Source organism: Physeter macrocephalus, chromosome 5 (genome assembly GCF_002837175.3).
Source record: "Physeter macrocephalus isolate SW-GA chromosome 5, ASM283717v5, whole genome shotgun sequence".
NCBI lineage: Eukaryota > Metazoa > Chordata > Mammalia > Artiodactyla > Physeteridae > Physeter > Physeter macrocephalus.
The window spans coordinates 69,711,855-69,733,291 of NC_041218.1; the positions used below are offsets into that span (position 1 = coordinate 69,711,855).

At 37.2% G+C, this 21,437-nt stretch overlaps 1 protein-coding gene across 6 annotated transcripts in view; it reads right to left on the reverse strand.

The window, feature by feature from the left end:
* The window catches only part of DGKB (diacylglycerol kinase beta), a 654,153-nt gene extending 633,441 nt beyond the window's left edge, over positions 1 to 20,712 (reverse strand). For all 6 annotated transcript variants that reach the window (XM_024129270.1, XM_024129254.1, XM_024129247.1 and 3 more), the window contains exon 1: positions 20,643 to 20,712. In XM_024129270.1, coding sequence (XP_023985038.1) covers positions 20,643 to 20,712 — 70 coding nt within the window. The remainder of the gene's footprint in view (positions 1 to 20,642) is intronic.
* Between the last annotated feature and the right edge of the window lie 725 nt (positions 20,713 to 21,437).

Sequence of the window (21,437 nt, forward strand, 5' to 3'; positions counted from 1 at the left end):
CAAAGAGGGAGATGCCTTTACAAATGAAGATTTCTCTTATAAATGTGAATCTCTCTTACAAAAGGATAACTTTAACTTGGTTTTCAGAGCTTCTCCTTCATCTGCAGTTTCTTAAAAATAACCAGCTCAAAATCATACTTACGTTGAAGAGGTATATTTGGGTATGGCATTTCTGTTCCCCTTCATAGTTAAAGAATAATTAAATAGGTGAGGGACTACAGAATGGGGTAAGGGAGCTTATGAAAGGATAAGTATAAACTACCAAATGACAAATACTAGTATTAGAGCCTTCTACCATTGTTCTTACAAGCTCAAAACCACAAATTAAAGACTTGAAGTTCTGATTATGAAGGTTTATTTCTAGGAAGATTTTTCTTTCATCTCAGAAATCAGGGATGTCTTCAACTATAATATTTTTCTACTCAATATTTTAAGTATAGTTGGATGATGTAATCTATTCTCAGCTGAATTCACCAAGGATTTAAGCCAATTTATATATTTTTATTGTGTGAAATAAAATTCATATTTTATGGCAAAACACAAAAAAATTGAAACATAAAAAATTTTTCTCTGCCCTTTAACCTCCTCTCTCCCCAACTACTGTGCATTGTGCATCTGCATTATGCATTGACCAAACCTCCCCATCGGCAGAAATACCTGCTCAACCATAAAGAACAATATTCTCCTAGCATCAACAAGACAACTCCTTAAAAGATAACATTCTGGGACTTCCCTTGTGGTGCAGTGATTAAGAATCCACCTGCCAATGCAGGGGACATGGGTTCGATCCCTGGTCCAGGAAGATCTCACATGCCGCAGAGCAACTAAGCCCGTGCACCACAACTACAGAGCTTGTTCTAGAGCCCGTGTGCCAAAACTACTGAGCCTACGCTCTAGAGACCGTGTACCACAACTACTGAAGCCTGTGCTCCACAAAAAGAGAAGCCACTGCAATGAGAAGCCCAAGCACTGCAACAGAGTAGCCCCTGCTCGCTGTAACTAGAGAAAGTCCGTGTGCAGCAATGAAGACCAAAGGCAGCCAAAATTTTTTAAAATTAAAAAAAAATAAGATAACATTCCTTCTTGATCTTGGTGGGTAATGATGATCCACCACTTTATACTTGCAGATCTGGATTGTGTAAACTGTCAATAATACATCATTTAATGTATAGCCCTCTTTTTCAAAAAAACTTATAAAACTGTGCTTTGACTTCTAATGGGCAGAACAGTTCTCAGAGCTTTCTAAGATGCTGCTTCTGGGTTATAATCCTCAATTTGGCTCAGATAAAATTTTCCATTTCTTCCTTAGATCAACTGATTCATTTTTTTGTGGACAATTGTGAACAATTCATCTCATAATTTAAGAATTAAATTTATATCTACTTATTTCATACAAGTATAAAGAGCCTAAAATATCTTTGTACATTAAAACTAAGTGGAAAAAAAAAACTTTTCAGAAACTATAATTAAGGAAGCAATGCAATCTCAGTACAAACTAAACTTAAATTAGGTAGGACAAAGAAATAACTAAATTAAGGAATAGAATATTGAAATATGTAGATAAGCTGCAAGATTTAATTTTTAATTGATTCTCATTTCTTGTATCTCAATTATAAATTTTTATTCCTAAACCAGCAGATTTTTAAAATGTTTTCTCAAAAAAAATTTATCTCTGTGGTCTACTGAATATATATGTCATTATATATATATATATATAGAGAGAGAGAGAGAGAGAGAGAGAGAGAGAGAGAGAGAGAGAGGATACTTTTGTTGCATCAGAAATTAACCTTTGGGGGGAAAAACACAGTTATTATAGCATCTTACTAAAGGTAAAAAAAAACACAAGGACACAAGATTTTATATTTTAGTTAATTTCAACTGAGAAAATGTAAAAAGTTGACAATACTTTACAATGTCAGAGTTCAATTTTAAAATTTATGATTATTTTCTTAAGTGAGAAAAAAAAGCGATGTTTAAAATCAATTACCCCTAAACAACTCTCACAAAAATAACTAGATTAACAATCGAGAAGGAAGTGAAACTAAAGGTATTAAAATTTTCCCTGGTTCTCCATATTTTGCAGATTACCTGCAAAGAATATATATGGCCTTTAAAAATAAATTTTAATTCCTTTAATTGCTCTTATTCCCCAGTCTATATTAGCATAACCTGTAACCACAATGACTTTTCTTTTAGTTGCATAATCTTTTTCTCCTCATTTTTTTTCTCCCTAAATAAACAGCAAGTGATAAATGAAGTAAGATTCATCTCTGAGAATATAATAATTTTGGTTTTGCCAATTAAGATACTAATTTTTCTCTAGGATACTAATTTTCTCTCTCAGGATTATGATAAAGAAAAATAGTGATTGAGGGAAGAAAATAGGAATGAAATAGAATGAAGAGGGAATACAGACTGAGAAAAAGGGAGGGTGAGAGATGGATCAAATTTAGTTATTTTGGAGAAGAAAATTAGCAGCAAAATATCTTCATTACTGATCAGAATTCAGATATTACATTATATAGCTAAAGAAATTATAAAGATCCTCAAAAGTTTCTTCATTAGCCTAGACTTGGAGAAATTTGTATATATGGTTTGATGTGTAATTACCAAGGCAAGTTACATCAGAGATTAGAAGACATATTAAGTTTATTTACACCTACTATTTTTTTAATTACTAAATTGATTTAGTCTTTGTCATTTAAGATCACATTAAACTTATATACAACATCACTTAGGACTCTATTTTTATTGATTATAAAAATCATAATTTTAGACTTTTCAATTCTCATGATAAATGACCTGTTCCATACGGATCAGTCTCAAGAGAAACAGCTTGTTTGATAGACGTATAAATTGGAGACAAACTAAGAAAACCATGTACAGGTGAGCAGAGATACTACAGAACACTCATTCAGCTGTTGTTCTGCATGTGTTCCTGGGTGGTGGGAAATACATGGCACCCAACAGGCTTGAACTGAAGAGCTCCCCACTAGAGCAGGATGGTGTTTCAGATATACTAGGCTGTTCACTGGCTGCTGCCCAATAAGGCACTGCCCCCACCCTCCAAAAATACTTTTTCAAAGATTCACAAGTTAAACAAATGAGACAGGCAATTTCTTCTTTCCTTAAAATTAACGCTCTATTCGAAACAAAAGTAAAATCGAATTCCTACCTTTTGAAAACAAAAACATAACTGAATTCTTACCTCTACATTACAGCAACAAAGGCTAGACTGTGAGGTGGAGGACTGAAGGAACACAAATACAGAGCTATCCTGGGCTTCCTGACTAATTCATTTCATTTTTGTCAATTGCATTAACTCTCCAATTGCAAACTTCCCTTTGCCCACTTACTGGATTATACCTTCAACATTTCTTGTTACTACCGTTGCCTGAGGCAGCCTTTTTGATTTTACCTACCCTGCTCAGGGGCTTGCACAGAGCTGTAGTGTTAAACTTGCAATAAAAAGGAGCCAAGCCTCTAAATGCATACGCAAACAACTTTGGCAGACCTCTTCATATTTCTCCTTACTAAAGCCTGGAAATAGATTCTGCCAAGGAGAAATGTACCTTCTCCACTGAAGCTTCTGCCCACAATCTCTGATTTCTTCACGAGTCTCTTACTGCTTTCAAAGAGACTCCAACTCCCTGCCCGTCGGAACTATCTCAAGGCTGCCTTAAAAGGTGTACTGAAAACACTTGGAAAATGATCCATTTCTCAGCCCAGCAGCCTCCAAGAAATATCAACTTTATATTTTGTCTTAGCCATAGCAAACATGTGCATACTTTATGAATAATTTGAACTTCCTAGTCCCTTTATTCATTTTTCCCCTTCCTATTCTCATTCCTGTTGGAGAGCAATTTTGTTTGTTTACACTTTGTTTTTAAACTAATGATCACCCAAAGGATAACATATAAAGAATCAGTACAGCAGAGTGATTAAATGCATGGATCCAAGACACAGTCCACCTGATTTGAGCCATGGATCTATAATTTAATACCTCTATGACCTTAGGCAAGTTATTTAATTTCTCAGAGCTTCAATTTCCTCATCTGTAAAACGGAGATAATCATAATAATTGCTGGCCTCATAGAGTTGCCATGGGGATTAAATATGTTAAAGCATAGGTACTTAGAAAAATGTGACCAAACTGAACTCATGATAATCTCTTTATAAGTATTAGATAGTATATTATATTTGCCATCTAAGATGTGTTCTGAGTAATAATAAATATCAGCATGCAAACATCTGGCTTGCTTTAAAAGTGCACCATACTGAATACTCTAAAATAGACCCAAGGTCTGCAATGAGCTATCTTTTGTCCTCATGGGATGAAGCCATGAATAATAGCTGATTGTGACTACATAGGACACCAAAATAATGGTCTTGCCAGCTTTGATCCTGTGGAACTAAGGCAGGGTGGAGCCAAGACACTACAAAGGGCTACAAAAAGAAGAAGCAAAACAGGAGAAGAAAGGGCAGAATAGATGAATAAATGTTTTGTTTCCTTCTTTGTACTCTAGGTATATTTTTGATCAGATACTAGTGGTATTACATTCTTTGTGAAACATGGACTGTTCCCGAACACCCTTTAAACATTGTACGGAGTAATAGCATGGGAACAGTTGGAGAAGGCATTGCCCAGGATTTTTGACCTGTGGAATGGCTACACCTACATCAAACATCCTACAGAGGATTCCCTGGTGGCCCAGTGGTTGAGAGTCCGCCTGCCGATGCAGGGGACGCGGGTTCGTGCCCCGGTCCGGGAGGATCCTACATGCCACGGAGCGGCTGGGCCCGTGAGCCATGGCCGCTGGGCCTGCGCGTCTGGAGCGTGTGCTCCGCAACGGGAGAGGCCACAGCGGTGAGAGGCCGCGTACCGAAAAAAAAAAAAATCCTATAGAAAGTTCCAGAAGCTTCCACTGTGGCATTTAAACTGACAGTAGAGAGACATAGAGCATTTTAAGAGAAAAGTACTGACAACATGGAGACATCTTGGACTCTGCAGTGAACCTGAAGAAGAAACATAGGCTTTGAAAATTCTGTGTCCACTCCAAAGTTAGGAGCAAGCTATATTATGTGGAATATGTGTGTGTGTGTGTGTGTGTGTGTGTGTGTATGGATATATATATATGGAGGAGAATCTGGAGAAATCTTGAGAAAGTGGCATCATCTCTGTATATTGAGCTCTGTGCTATCAGTAGTTTAGAAACCAAATTTTCATTAAATTAGGAAATGTTGAGATACATATGCTAAGTTCTTAATCAGCTGGGCAAGAGAAGATAAAGTATATGCAATTCTGTGATACACTAGAAAGTTTTTACAAAATATGCTAGAGAGGACGGCTTAGGAAAAGAAAGCCAGTTAAGACTCAAACAAGACCTGGTAGGAGCAATCACATGGCCCAGAGCTAAGCTCTGCCAGCGATCAATCTCTCCAAGATGTCTGGATATCTCTGTGGTTTTTATTAATTCAAGGGGATCAAGAAAAGTCAGAAGCTATGGAGAACCAGGAAAAAAAAAACAGAAATAGTTGAAGGAGGAGGGATCATATAGCAACCCATAAGATATGGATAATTGAGAGCTGAGATGTTAGTGGACACGTTAGGTGGCTGAAATGAGAACTTCCAAACCTCACCTCATGAGTAGAGGTGACATCATGGGAGTGAGGAGCAAGCTATAGTATGTGGAATATGTGTGTGTGTGTGTGTGTGTGTGTGTGTGTGTGTGTGTGTATGGATATATATATATGGAGGAGAATCTGGAGAAATCTTGAGAAAGTGGCATCATCTCTGTATATTGAGCTCTGTGCTATCAGTAGTTTAGAAACCAAATTTTCATTAAATTAGGAAATGTTGAGATACATATGCTAAGTTCTTAATCAGCTGGGCAAGAGAAGATAAAGTATATGCAATTCTGTGATACACTAGAAAGTTTTTACAAAATATGCTAGAGAGGACGGCTTAGGAAAAGAAAGCCAGTTAAGACTCAAACAAGACCTGGTAGGAGCAATCACATGGCCCAGAGCTAAGCTCTGCCAGCGATCAATCTCTCCAAGATGTCTGGATATCTCTGTGGTTTTTATTAATTCAAGGGGATCAAGAAAAGTCAGAAGCTATGGAGAACCAGGAAAAAAAAACAGAAATAGTTGAAGGAGGAGGGATCATATAGCAACCCATAAGATATGGATAATTGAGAGCTGAGATGTTAGTGGACACGTTAGGTGGCTGAAATGAGAACTTCCAAACCTCACCTCATGAGTAGAGGTGACATCATGGGCAAGCTATGGGATCCACTTCAAAAGAACACCACACATACTGCTACCAGTGCAATCGGGAGGAATGCATAGCACAGGCTATATGCATAAATTATGTTTCGAACGGATTCTTTCCTAGAGCTGGACAAAATGCCATCCTACTGGATCTGACTGGGCTTCCTGTAATAGAGTCCTATTGGTGCCCCTGACTTGCAAGACCCTGAGAAAAGTGTAAAGAGTCCAAGGTGTCTGCACTAACAGAGGAAGAATTCTGGACAGAGTCTCAGGGGACTATTATTATTTAGTTCATCTCTGGGCATTACTGTCCACATTTCCCTAGAAAGACTATGGACATAAGTCTCAGTCGTCTAAATGTACAGGGTTCTGTGCACCTGGGCTGACTGCACTGAGAAGCCCCTGTTGTTGCCAGAGGATAAAGAAGGGGTCAGAAAAATGGTGCACGTGAATCCAGCACCTGTTAAGCAGACTAATGTTGCTAACTAAGGTCAATTCCAACTTCTTTTAGGTATTGCCCTATTCTTTACCTCTTACAGGAGAGACTGACTGGCATCTTCTCATGCTCTCCTTACATGCCTTTGTGCCATCTTGTATGGTCAGTTAGAGGTCAAAAATATCATGAGAGCAGTTCCAAATATTTCAGCCTATAGACTGCAGTGAAAAGAAGCCAAACACAAAGTAAAAACTTTTTTTGATACTGAAAGTATTCAGATAACCAAGGAACTGAAAGAGTAGATGAAAGGGAAAACTACAAAGTAGAAGAGTTCTTTCATTTAATGTGGAATTTGGACTCAGAAACACTGAAGCAACATACAATTACAGGACACATGGAATTTTACCAGTGATCAATTTACAAATGTCTGTTTCTCCAAGATGGATTCTTTGAGGGACTACATTAAGGAACTCTTAAGTTAATAGTATTGCTTTTTACTTCTCAACTCTATGCTTTTTAGATCAGACTGGGAGATAAGGTTATACAAGGAAAATCAGCAGAAAACTCAATATAATGGTGATGGCAGCCAATAGCGGAAAAAGAAGGAAGAATTCTGAAAGGTTCCCTTCACCAGAAAGCAACTTTGGAAAGAGCAGAAATTAACATTAAATGGAGCTGTACCATATAATAGTGTCTCATAAATGACCTATGGAAGCAGTCACTGCTGCTTCAGAAATACTTCCCAGAGACGCTGAGAGCAACACCTGATGTCTTTGACACCCAAGAAGGGAAAAGAGACTGGAGATCATTAGAGTACAAGTTTTCTGACCCCAAAATGTTTAAGACGTTTAATTATTTTTAAATTTTGCCACCCGTGAAGTGAATATGAGGGGAGTGGAAGGGAAACTGTGCCCTCCCAGAAAGGTTTATTTAAAATAATTCAGGCTCATAAGTTTAAAAAAATGTATGCAGTATTTTTTCCCATCACAACCAGTTAATTTGATATTGGTAATAGGGTATTTCAGTAATCACATCAAATCATATCCCACCAATAATCAGGATATATCCTTTGTTCTATGCTTTCTTTGGGATTCCTTTCATTACAGGCTACCTCCTTGAATATCTTCTAACTAAAGCAAAGCTTTTATGAGTAAATTTCTAGAGAAAGACTTTCATTGGCAAAATTTTTAAAATACCGCTACTAATCTCTGATATCCATAGGGAAACTATAAACAAGAAAGATTTGGCAGAATTGTGTAAACATCTGGAGGACTCTCCTGTCCAAGTCAAAGCTGTGGCTACCAGCATTTTACTCTTTTCCTGATTTTTTTTTTTCATTTGATAGTTTTGATTTCCCACTGTATTCAGTTTGGGGGCAGGTTTCAAGGGACAGTGGATTATCCTAATCTAGTAGGAAACTAAGCCTTAAAAAGGTCTAGAAGTCATTTATCATTTGGCAGCTGTAGAAGCTCAAACAGTAACACATTCTGCTCCAAAGGCACTTATGACATGGGGCAGGACCCTCAACGTTCATTCAGTTGCAAGGAGTTCTCAAAGCATTCAGCAAAAGGGGAGACTTTGCCTGGAGTGGAGCTATGTGTCCCCTTCTCCCAGATCCTTCGTTTCTGTGTTCATTCTATAATATAAAGCACTGAAAAATAAATGAATGGTGATTGTTACTTGTAAGAAAAAGGTGTGTGTGTGTGCATAAATATGTTTTAAGAAACTAACTTTTTTGGGCTTCCCTGGTGGCACACTGGTTGGGAGTCCACCTGCCGATGCAGGGGAAATGGGTTCGTGCCCCGGTCTGGGAAGATCCCACATGCCGCCGAGCGGCTGGGCCCGTGAGCCATGGCCACTGAGCCTGTGCGTCCGGAGCCTGTGCTCCACAAAGGGAGAGGCCACAGCAGTGAGAGGCCCGCGTAGGGCAAAAAAAAAAAAAAAAAAAGAAACTAACTTTTAAAAATAAAATTTAAGAATTAAGCCTATTTTTCACAGTAGACTCTAAAATACCTGTAAGTAAATGGATTCCCCTTCATCCTCCCTGGATGAATATAGAAAAGTAGGTGAGTCTCCTAGCTTGAAAAGTAGGGCACAAGTAGGATGGATCTGAAAACCCAGTGGTAGGGCACAGAGAAAAAAGAGGGATCAGAGACCAAGATGAGGAGACTTCTAGGCACAAATTTGAGGCTGCCTTTACATGGAATGAAAGGCAACTGGTGGGAAAATATGTGTTTTCATCAACTTCTGGGCTACTGATTATGGTGGTAAAGACTATTATAAGCTTATATTCTTTGGGAGACAATTCTCAATGTTTCTTTCATGTTTCTGCAGGTTTTACAAGCAGGGGCACAGACTACTTTTTTTCTCTAAACTATCATTTCAAGGATGTTTTTGGAGTGAAAAACCTTGAGAGACACTGATTGTGACCCTCTCTTGAGCAAAAGGAAGGTTTGTTTACTGTCTATTAAAAAACATTCAGGTTCCCTAAACTTAGTCATAGGAGTTCTCCTATGACTCAACCCACTGCTTGTGCAAAGGTTACCTGGCCCCCACTGCTTGTGCAAAGGTTACCTGGCCCTTTTCATCTTTCCCTGTGAAAACTAAAGTAGAGAGCCAATAAAAGCATGAGGTACATGATGTTTTCTGTGACATGATAAACAAAGTCCTCTTTCTCTGCCCCAGGAGTCTTGCATCTTCTTCTAGCATCATGACACCTCAGCAAGCTAACTTCTTACACTGTAAGTAGGGTAAGATCTCAGACCGCTACAGTCTTGGCAATGTTCTTCCTTATAAAATACATTTTTGGGTATGAGAAAATAATCCTTGCACCTGAAGATGCCTAGGCAAGGCTCTGAAAGAGGCTGCAGGATTTGAAGAGAAACTGGAAAACTGGGCCACCAGAAGTAGGAATGTATCTCTCACATTATCTCATAGACACAAACATAAAATTCAATAAATAATAAAATTAGAAATGTGTATTTGGGAGAAGCAGAGATACTGAACTACAGAAAAAGAAAAGAAATAGTAGAAAGATAACTCAGAACATTCTAATGATAATAACAATGAAAGCAATAATTAACTTACATATGGTAGTTTGCATTTTACAAAGCATTTCCACACATATTATTTTATTTGAGTCTTACAACATTCTTGTGAGTAGGTTTTATTATTTTCTTAATTATACAGTAGAGAAAATTAAACTTTAGAAAGGTTATGTAACTTGCTAGCGGCCAAAACTAATACATTAAGTAAATAAACAGTAGAGAAGTATTTAAGAAAACTGAATAAAACCAAAACAAAAATCTAGATTTGGCCATAACTCAGGATCTTTCAGCACCAAGTTTTTCCCTTTATATGCTGCCCTCCTTGTACCCTATAAACATGTCTTTTTCTCCTATGTGAAAGAACAAAATCCCTCATTTTATTCCATTAACTTTAGATATGATCCTTCCTTTTTTTTTTCATGGCTAAGATTCTATAATGAGTAGCTTATGTATTCTCTCTGCCTCTCTTCTTTTCCACTCAGTTAATATCTTTACTTTCTCCCAATGACTGTATGTCGATAGACAACGTTCTACTAATGCCATTCACAGATCCATATTTTATGACTGTTGCTGAATTCTTCAATCTTGCCCTCAGTGTTTATACACGTGTCCATGTGCACATATACACATACATGCTCAGACATAAATACATACATATACCAACACATACTTCCAATTCTTTCCTAATGTGTCACTTTCTTTCATGCCTCAACACATGCTCTGATATCTAATTGGAGTTTCTCTGCTTTTTTAAACCCCATTCAATACTTTCAATTAAAATTACAATTCCACTCCCCTTTCAATACCTATCCACACGAAGAAGAGTTAAAAGCTCTTGGAGAGTCTTGCATAGATTTTGGTTCAAGATAGTGACATAGGAGGCTGCTGAACTCACCTCCTCCTGTGGACACACCAAATCTACAGCTACATATGGAAGAATTCGCTCTGAAAGAACTCCGTAAACTAGGTGAACGTGAACGACCCCTACGCATAGGGCAAACAAGAAAAAACCTACATCAAAATAGGTAGGAGAGGCTGAGGCACAAGCTTGCCATGAACCCCACCCCTACTGTGGTGACACACAACCAGGAGGGAACTCACAACTCCCAGCTTCTCCCTGAGGAGCCAGGGGTTTGAACCCCACATATGGTGCCCCACCTTTGAATACTTCCACCTGAGAGATGGGCCCCCAAAACATCTAGCTTTGAAAGCCAGTGGGGCTTGTGTCTAAGAGACCCACAGGCTACAGGGAACTGAGAAACTGTTCTTCACAGGCTCAGGCAGACTCCCTGTGGCTAAGCCCCCAGGTCCAGTACAGAGGCAGCAGGTTAAAATCTGTAATGCTCAAATTTCAAAATGAGAATATATTATGTTTTGCTTATCAGATGTCTGTACATAGATAGAGAGATACAGATACAGGTATACATTAATGTGATCAATACCACAGTGGGGAGATCATGGAGTGATACAGAATTTTAAATGAGTAAAATGGTTTCTTCCAGGAGAAAGTATGAAACATTTTGTGTAGGGAAGATGTCCAGTCTTTCCATTAAAAAGGACTATTTGCTTATCTTAAAAGCTGTGGCCTGAGGAGCAAGTATCTAATTTAATACACATCTAGGAGCTGACTGCAATACTCTCCAGAGGCAGGCACCATCCTTGCTCTGTCTCTCCCTGCCTCACTCCAGGTTGCTTAATATACCAGAAAGGAGCTTGCACACAGGTCTGGTGCCCCAGCTTTTGCAGCTGGTACCAGGGGATGCATCCCTTGATTAATTGGCTCTGGTGGCAGTGGGGTTTATGTTCTGGGGTCCCACAAGCCTGTAACAGAGAATCCATTCTTAACTGTCTGATCCCCAGGGCACAGCATAGAGGCTACAGACTGAAACACCCAGTGTCTCAGAGGAAGATGCCTGTTTGCAGATCATGTACCAACAGGTACCTGAAAAGGTGCTCTACATCACTCATCATCAAGAAAATGCCAATCAAAATCACAATGAGGGGACTTCCCTGGTGGCACAGTGGTTAAGAATCCGCCTGCCAATGCAGGGGACACGGGTTCGAGCCCTGGTCCGGGAAGATCCCACATGCCGCCGAGCAACTAAGCCCATGCGCCATAACTGCTGAGTCTGTACTCTAGAGCCCGCGAGCCACAGCTACTCAATGAAGCCCACGAGCCTACTAGAGCCCGTGCTCCGCAACAGGAGAAGTCTCCACAATGAGATGCCGCACACCGCAACAAAGAGTAGCCCCCGCTCGCTGCAACTAGGGAAAGCCCGTGTGCAGTAACAAAGATCCAATGCAGCCAAAAATTAAATAAATAAATAAATATTTTTTTAAATCACGATAACACTTCACACCTGTCAGAATGGCTATCATAAAAAAGATAAGAGATAACAAGTATTGGCAAGGATATGCACAAGAACCGTGTACACTGCTAATGGAAATGTAAATTGGTGCAGCCACTATGGAAAACAGTATGGGGGTTTTTCCAAAATTTAAAAATAGAACTACTATATTTTCCAGCAATTCCACTTCTGGGTATATACCTGAAAGAAATAAAATCAATATCCTGAAAAGATATCTGCACCTTCATTTTAATTGCAGCATTATTTGCAATAGCCATGACATGGAAACAACCTAAGTGTCCGTAGACAAATAAATGGTAAAGATAACGGTAAAGACAGATAAATGGTATATAAATGGTATATAATTTACATATTTTATATATAATTTTCTTTACAACTTATTTGTATACATATATATAATCTACCCATTAGAAAGAAGGACATCCTGCCATTTGTGACAACAACATGGGTAGATCTTGAGGGCATTATGTTAAGTGAAATAAGTCAGAAAAGAGAAAGACAAATACTGTAAAATCTCACTTACATGTGGAATCTTACAAAATTTAACTTACAACGAACAAAATGGTGGTTCCCCAAGGCAAGGGGCAGGGGGTGAAATGGGTAAAGGTGTTCAAAAGGTACAAACTTCCAGTTATAAGTATAGCAGAGCACAGTGACTATAGTTAACAATGCTGTATTGTATATTTGAAAGTTGCTAAGAGAGAGCATCTTAAATGTTCTCATCTCAAGAAAAAAAAATTTACCTGTGTGGTGATGGATGTTAATTAAATTTATTGTGATAATCATTTGCAATACATATCAAATCATTATGTTGTACACCTAAAACAACGTTTTATGTAAATTGTACCTCAATTAAAAAGAATCTTGCATATATAATATCTGGAGTAAGTATTTCACTGCTTTATCATCGTTTGCCAGGATATTTGTCTCTCTGAATAGACTAAGCTCTTTGATTGAAAGAACTATGATATTCATTTCTGTATTACCTAGAACCAAGCATAATGCCTAAGAGTGAAAGGTACTCAGTACTGTTGGCTGAATAACAACCAGCGAGTAAAATTAAGTCCGTCTAAGTCTGCATACTCATACTTGTGTGTGGGGGGGTGTGTGGGGGGGGGGGGTATGTGTGTGTGTGGCACTTCCTGCTATAATGTGGGTGGTGGCATCTAAGGAAACTTCTAGCAAATCACAACCTTTAATCTACAGCTGAATTAAGGAAGAAGTACATAATTTAATCTATGAATCTTTGTGATAACTTTTGTTACAATTTGTTATACTAATATTAGTAATAAAAACAGTAATTATTTATAGGTGAGAAGCAATATCCTCATTTTATAAGATGAAGAAACAAGCTTAAAGTGATTGTGATGACTTGCTTAAGGTTCCAAGGTAAATACTAGGTTATATTTTATTTGTGTGATACATTAGTATCACAATGTGATACTAATGTGATACATTAGTAGTTTTCACCAAATAGTTCAGTCTCCCCCAATGCTGGACAGACAGAAGGAATGCATTTCTCTACTCCCTTGAAGTTAGATGTGGTCATGTGGATTGCTTTGGCCAAAGAAACGTAAGCAAAACATTATCAGGGAGAAGCCTTAAGAGCTAGCACCCAATGCACAAAGTCTATTTCTCTGTCACAGCATCTGCCAATTTTAAAGTTGATGACTGCTCCATCTGACTGGGACTTTTGATCAAGGATAATGTGAAATTAAACCATTTGCTGATTCAGATTTGGAAATGTAATAGGAGCAAGAAATAAACTTCTGTTTTGTTAAGCCACTGAGATTTTGTGAATTTTTCAATCACAGTCTAATTTGGTCCACTTTGACCAAAATACTTCACAGAAGTCCTAACTTCACTATTCAAGTTTGTTTGACCATAAAACTTAATTTAAGGTTTTGGGGCAAGTTTGAGAAGTTGAAAAAGATGTTTAAAAATCATTGAAAATGATATATTTTTAGGATACTAAAATAATGGAAACTTAGGCATTCATAGTTATTACTTTCTTTTACTACTGCAGATTTAGGTATTGAAAAACTTAAGGTATATGGACCCAGAGAAGCCACCAACAGGAAATTCAGTCTGAAGCAGTACAACAAATAGGAACTGGAGCCAGAGATGAGGCGAAAGAGATTATGCAGCCAACATACATTCCAGAAATAAAATCTGGGTCAGAGCCAGGAACTGCTGAGCTAATCAATGTGAATCAGAAGAAACAGGGTCGGAAATGAGAGACATGTATTATCTAAAATAGAGTCACAGATCCTGATTTCAGACAAGTGTCAGGGTAAAGTCAAGACATTCCACATAAGTAGTATAACTGTGTAGTCATAAATCAAAGAACAAAAAGTCCTCATTTGATATTAAACCACCATAGTCACCACCATCATAAGCCTCATCAAAACAATAATTGATTGAGTCCTGAGCACTTTACAGGCCTCTTCACACTTAGTCATCATTGCAATCCTAGGACAAAGGTGAAGAAAATGAGGTACACATCACAGCATTGGAACTCAAATCCAGTCTAATCTAACACCAAATTATGTGTTCTCATCCACTATGTTAATTGACTCTGTGCCATTTATTCTTCTGTCTTGTACAAAGAGAGTAATTAATGGCTTGGCCCCCCAAAATAGAGTCAATGTACAATAATAAAGGGACTAGGACAAACGTAAGAGATAATCCCAGTGGGACAAATTAGAAAGAGGGCTAATATGTGATCTAAATTTGCTTAACAATAAATTGAATATGCACAGGGGAGGAGGTCTAGTCTCTCCCTCCAGTCTCCTTAACCCATCATGTATGGATCAAGCATAAAACACATCTCAAAGAAACAGATCATCACGCTAGAGCGTGGGGTTTCTTGGGAGAGGAAAGCTACTTAAAATGGCCAAGCACTTTACCAAATATTTTATTATAATTGCTTCCTGAGTTTATTCTCCTCTCTTTTCCCTCCTATGTTTTTCATAAGGAAGAGTGAAGGAGGTTCCAGAGACGGGAGAAAAGCAGCGTGGGTAGAATGATGAAAACTGCTCAAGGAGGTTGACACAGGATCCCCGCCATGTAGCAGGATAAGGGAGAAGAAAGGTGTTCTGGGGCCAAAGCCATAGTTAGAAGCTTTGCTTCTTTGCTTTGTCCTGTGTACAAAAACCCTTTGAGAGATGGCTGTGGATGATGGAGATAAGAGGACCTGAATCCTGGGTTCCAGATTCCCCTATTTTAGAAACATGATTAACAATCTGTTTATTAACAAAGTGATCTCTGTACGAAATATAAATGAATTACTACTGTTTCGATCTTTGTTATCACTTATTGTGCCATAGCAATAGGCCAGGCAATCTGCCTGACGGAGATCATCTGCCACCTCTAAGGCTTATTGTGAATATCAAATGAATTAATATTTGTATATTATTGAGAATAGGGTACTAAAAATCGATTATTTATGATAATGATTATTGTCTCATTAAATCCTACAACACTGTGAGGCGGAATTCTACTTTTCCAGGAGAGGAAGCTGAGGCACAGGTAGTACATGTAACCTTCCCAAGGTCCCAAGGCTAGTAAGTTGAAGTTGGGGCTGCGGTTCATCACTGCCGAATATTAGTTTGCCTACAAAGCCCGTGCTCTTTCCACTAAGCCACACCACACGCCTCACTTCAATGGAAGAAACTGTACACTAGGTCCAAATATTAGGCATGCTGGTTCTTTTTGAAAAGAACAAGTCATCAAATAATTCTGCAACTCTCTACAATGCCAGCTGCTATAAACAGTATGAAATTTATGAGAGTTTGGAAGTGTTCCCACTGTAATAACACAGTATTTTTCAAAAATAATGTACACGCTATATAACACGCTTTGTATATAGCAAATAAAAAGCTAATCCTAAGTGATGATACGTGGGCAGATAATGAATCACTTGGAAATACTGTGTAGATTGTACATAGAAAATATTGTTACCCATGAAAAGATTCCAGGAAGCAATGACAAACTAATAATGTGATAAGCTCAATTCTCTACACGGCAGGAGTGAGAGCTGTCCATCTTATCACAACAGTTTGGATGACTTTTTATGAAGAGTGGAAAAGAAAAGTATACTCCTCTCCCACATATCAATGGAAATGCTCCCCATAGAGTGACTCAGCCTGAAACCCTAAACAGGAGCATGGGCTCAGCATGCTGTAGGCAGCCACAGCAGGCTTCACATTAGATGCCTTCAGCATTTGTGGGGACAACACAGATCCGAGGCTGCCAACAGCACCAGAAGCTTCTACCTTGTGGGAAGAATTTGGTCTTATAGCAGAAAAAAAGACATTGGCTCTTAATGCTCTAAAATGCAGCACTTTTTAACTTGATCATCAACAATATGTTCAAACAGCCAACATAACACACGCACTCCCTCTCTATTAAAATAATCATCGTAAACAGCTATATAACTTGCAACTCACCAGGCACTGTTCTCATTACTTGACATATATTAACTTATTCAATTTAATCCTTACAACATTCTACATATTTATTATTTTTCCCATTTTACAAGTATGAAAAATGGGACACAGAGATGTTATATAACTTTTGAAAGTCAGACATCTAAAATATGGTAGGACCAGGATTTGAACACAGCTGTCTGATGTGCTAGCTGCCTAGCCAGGAATGCTGTGCCAATGTCACTCTATTTTTCCCCCAATTAATTATGAGGAAAGCCTAGAAACTGAAACAACATGTATAGTTACAGGGTGTAATGGACTAAAATCTGTGTCTCCCCTAATGCATATGTTGAAACCGTACCACGCAATATGAGCGGTCTTTGAGAGGTAAATAGAATCAGATGAGGTTCTTAGGGTAGAACCCTGATGAACTGGATTAGTGCCCTTATAAGAATCCCAGGAGAGCTTGCTGCTCTTTTCTTGCTCCTTCCACCACGTGAGAATACAAGAAGTTGGCAGTTTGCAGCCCAGAAGAGGACCTTTACCAGAATCCATGCTTGCACCCTAATCTCAAACTTCCAGCCTCCAGAACTATGAGAAATAATTTTCTCTTGTTTATAAGTTACCCAGTCTATGGTACTTCGTTATAGCAGCCTAAACAGAATACGACACGATATATCGTGGCAATTGTGGAGAGAACTCAAGATCAGATAACTTGAGAAAAAGATCTTTATGGTATTATCTAAGTCCAACATTGAATGATTTGGTTTTGTGGGGTAGGGGTTTCATGAACTCATTCATCTCAACCAAGAATTCGACGACCCCATCCGATTCCCCAAAAGCGTATAGAACACTTATTTGAAATATATCACATATAATCTTAGCATGCTGCAAATTTAAACTTAAATTAATAACTTTTTAAAAATTTAGTCATTTAATACATATAAACAATTTCTTATTGAAAGTTACAAAACAATTAAAATATGATATATCACTTTTCTAATAGACTACAGAGGGATGTCACTTTGCCAACACTGCATTGCAACATGAAAAATCTGATCCTTAAATGCTGCTGATAAACTGATCACATGTACTGAATAGCATGGAAAATATACCACTTTTATAATCTTCAGGATAATAAGTTTGTTTCCTGCTATGTTTTGACAATGGCAATTTATTACACAAAGATCCACCCTAATCATAATATTCTTTGCTCTTTAATTATACAGGAAACTTAGAGGATTCAGTCTAACACTCTTCATTGTTGTCTTGGTTATTTAAAAAAGAGTAGCAAGTCTAATGATCATGGAATCAGCACTATTTATTTCCTTCACAGTTAATATGTCTTCTCATAAGATCCATTTTAATAATGTTCTTATACTCACTGTGTCACTACCCACTACCAATTTATTGAATGCCCATTAATCTTTGTCTCAAGAGGTTAGAACTTTTACATTTATGACAATTTTTATTACCACTTGTCTTAGGTATTTCGAAAATCTATTACTAAATCAAGAATTTTAATGATATAATTAAATGTACCTCCATATTCCTTAGCCAATAAAATAAAAGTAGCAGCCTGTAATATATTTAATACTTTAGTACTAAATTCTGTTTATCAGTTCAAATGCAATTTGAATATCTGAGCAAAAGTTATTGTAAATAATAATTTAGCTATCATGGCAATAATTTATCTATTTTATACTAGTGCCTCCACAGGCATGTTTCCTATAAGTACCTGAACACTGGAAAATATATTTTAATAATCCAGCTAAATTCAGCATAATCTAAACCAAACCATTATGTTTATTTTACTTGGGAGATTATGTCACCAAATTGCCCTGGACTCCAAGTCAAATTTTTAGAGCTAAATTTTAGAACTCTCTTTCTGCCTCTCTCTCTCTCTCTCTCTCTCTCTCAATTCTCATATTTTATTATTGCCCAAGTTCTCTTCCACTAGTTTTAATGATGTAATATTTGAATCTATGCTTTTCTGGTCATCATTCTCTATCCACGTTTTTTAGTCTATTCCAGTAGCCCACTGGCCTAATTTCAGTCTCTTTGTCACATATACTATTTTCGTATTTGTAAATTAAGCTTCTTGGAGCAAAGCATTGTTCATATCGCCCTACGCTTAACATTCTACAATTACTCTTCACTGCCTAACTCAAGTTGAGCATTGTATATTTAAATTCCATCTCATTTTTATAGCCTTACCTCCACTTACTCCCTTAATTTGTAGTGTGGCTAAATGTAGCTCATCTCACTTCCTCAAATATATGCTAAATTTTTCTTTTAATTTATATCATTTTTTCTGCATTTACCATGAATCTATTTTTTAAGATTCATTTCAAATTCTACTTCTTCCATGAAGCCTTCCCTTTTTCCATCTCTAGCTGCATACTGTTGCCCTACATATCCCTAAACTCTGCTTGTAGCATTTAGATATTTCACCTAGATATCGTTTATCCTAGAGTTGTTTATCCATTAGTTTCTAGCCTTCATTAAACTGTAAATTCCAAAAAGGGAGGGTCCATATCTGTTCATATTCGCATCTCCTACAGTGCCAAGCAGAATACTCTCCCTAAAGAAGATGTTCAGAAATATTTCCTTAATTATTGGATATATCACAACAGTAAAGAGCATATAGAAATGACAAAACATAGGTAAATCATTTTTTAGCCAGTTTAGAAATCACTGAGTATAAACATGCAGACAAGAATTCAGCCATTCTGGGATAAATTGTCTTCATGCGATAAGTAGATGAATTGTGCTTTCGGTGGCTCAAAACAGTTTTTCAGTATAAGGACCACATTTTGAGGTCAACAACTTCTGATCCTCCCCTCCATTTGATAGTTGCTGTATTTTTATCATTATTGATGGAGAAAACTTACAGGTTACATGGGTTTGCATCTTCCTTACAAATACCCACCAGCACTCTGATAACCTCACCCAGAACACTTCAGACCTCCAGTTAGGAAAAGTCTGGAAAACCTATGAAACTGGCCTCTTCAGATGATATACATTGTTTATAAATGTTCCTGACTTATACTATGTACCGTGTAAATGTGAGTGTTATTATTCACTCACATATCTATTTCTTATTATTCTAATCCTCCATTTGAGTTTAATCCTTTTCTCTGCCTCTTCATAATATGATTCAATTCACTCCTGACACTTCTCTCCTACATGCCCCAATTCTCTGCACAAGCATCTCCAGCTGTTCCAGTTTTTGCCTCTTTCACTACTGCGTGCTATTGGTTCTTTTTTTGTTTTCCACTTCTTGCATTTTATTCTCTAACACTCACCATTCTTATTACATTCCCTGCATATTATTTTTTCTCTACTCATCGTGCTCCCAGCCTTTTGCTCCCTACTATTTATTAGTTGCTTCATTTTCTCTCTTCAATACCTTGATACAGTTTCTACCCATATTTATTGTTGAAACTCATTTGTGAAACAGATGTATTTTTGAAAATCCATGGTAAAAACAATAAATAAATACAATTTTACTGTTTATGTGTAAAGAAGCTTACCATATTTAAAAATTGCATACTATAAAGTGAATCACCATGGCCTATCTTTTGTATCAATACACACACTAAACAACGTGGTGCAAGATCCTACACCTTCTCTTTCTTTTACAACCTCTAATTTCAATGCCATGATGTATCTATGACTCCCTACTCCCAATCTTTTTGAATTGTTATGCAGGGAAAAAAAAAATCTCACTTTTCCCCTTACTTCTGCTTATCCTTCTTCTTGCTTACAGACTCACCAGTCTCCATTCTCCCAAACTATCTTATCCTTTGCTTCACATCTATTACAGCGTGAGTGTTTCCAAGTTCACTTTTGCATCTAAAGTTCTAGTTCTTTTTCTTTGAGATCTAAAGTTCAATTTAAGTTTACCTTTTCCTTTTTCTCATGCCAAACTGGTAGTCTCAAGTTCACTTACTTGAAAACACAAAAGACACACCTGTATTTATCCCAATGCTGAATGGGATTTATAATCTGTTTTGGTAAGTAAATAATAACTTTGTTTAGCGCAAATACCAAGTCAAATCATATTATCAATATGAATACTTACATTCAGCATATTTCTGAAGCTGGGAAAATTCTGAGGGGCTGAGATGGGCCCATTTTTCCTGGTTTGTCATGGTGGTGGTGAGGAGATATCTTACATACCAGGTGAGAAATTCTTTATTCAGATGTTTGGCAGAATTTATGCTTCAAAGTTTCCACATGGCATGTTTCATTATAAAATACCTCAAGCTTTCAAAATATGCAATCTGTCAACATGATACCACTGTGGATATGGGTTTGTAGTTTCAATAAGGTATTAAAGCACTGCAGAAAGAAAAAGAAAGATTGAAAGATTAGTATCATTAAACAAAGAAAAAAATTGACAAGTTATAGAATGTTAAAGATTTTTAATCCCTAAATAATATATTTGTTATTCTATTTTGCATAATAATCTTTAATTGCTCACTCTAATGGCATTTTATACACATTTTCTAACATCAAATCATAGAAGAAATATGATTAAAAATACAGCGTGAAGAAAATTTTATAATGTCTAGTTTCATACAAGTAGACTTTTTTTTGTTCAGTTTTTTAAACTTCACATTCCAAGAGCAAAGAAGGGTGTCATTTTTATCAATCTAAACTTATTAATTTTTTAATATCTAAACAAATGTTATGTTTAGACCCAGATTATTAAATGAAGCTAAATAAGCTTTAAAGTTCCCTAAATATACAGTCTGCTAGTCTACCAGCTTTCCAACAAGGGTTTGGAATGGTCATCACCGGTAGCACATATATTTGCAATTATGCAATCAATTTGGGCAGGTTATATAAATTGGGGTTTTTTTCCCTAACAATT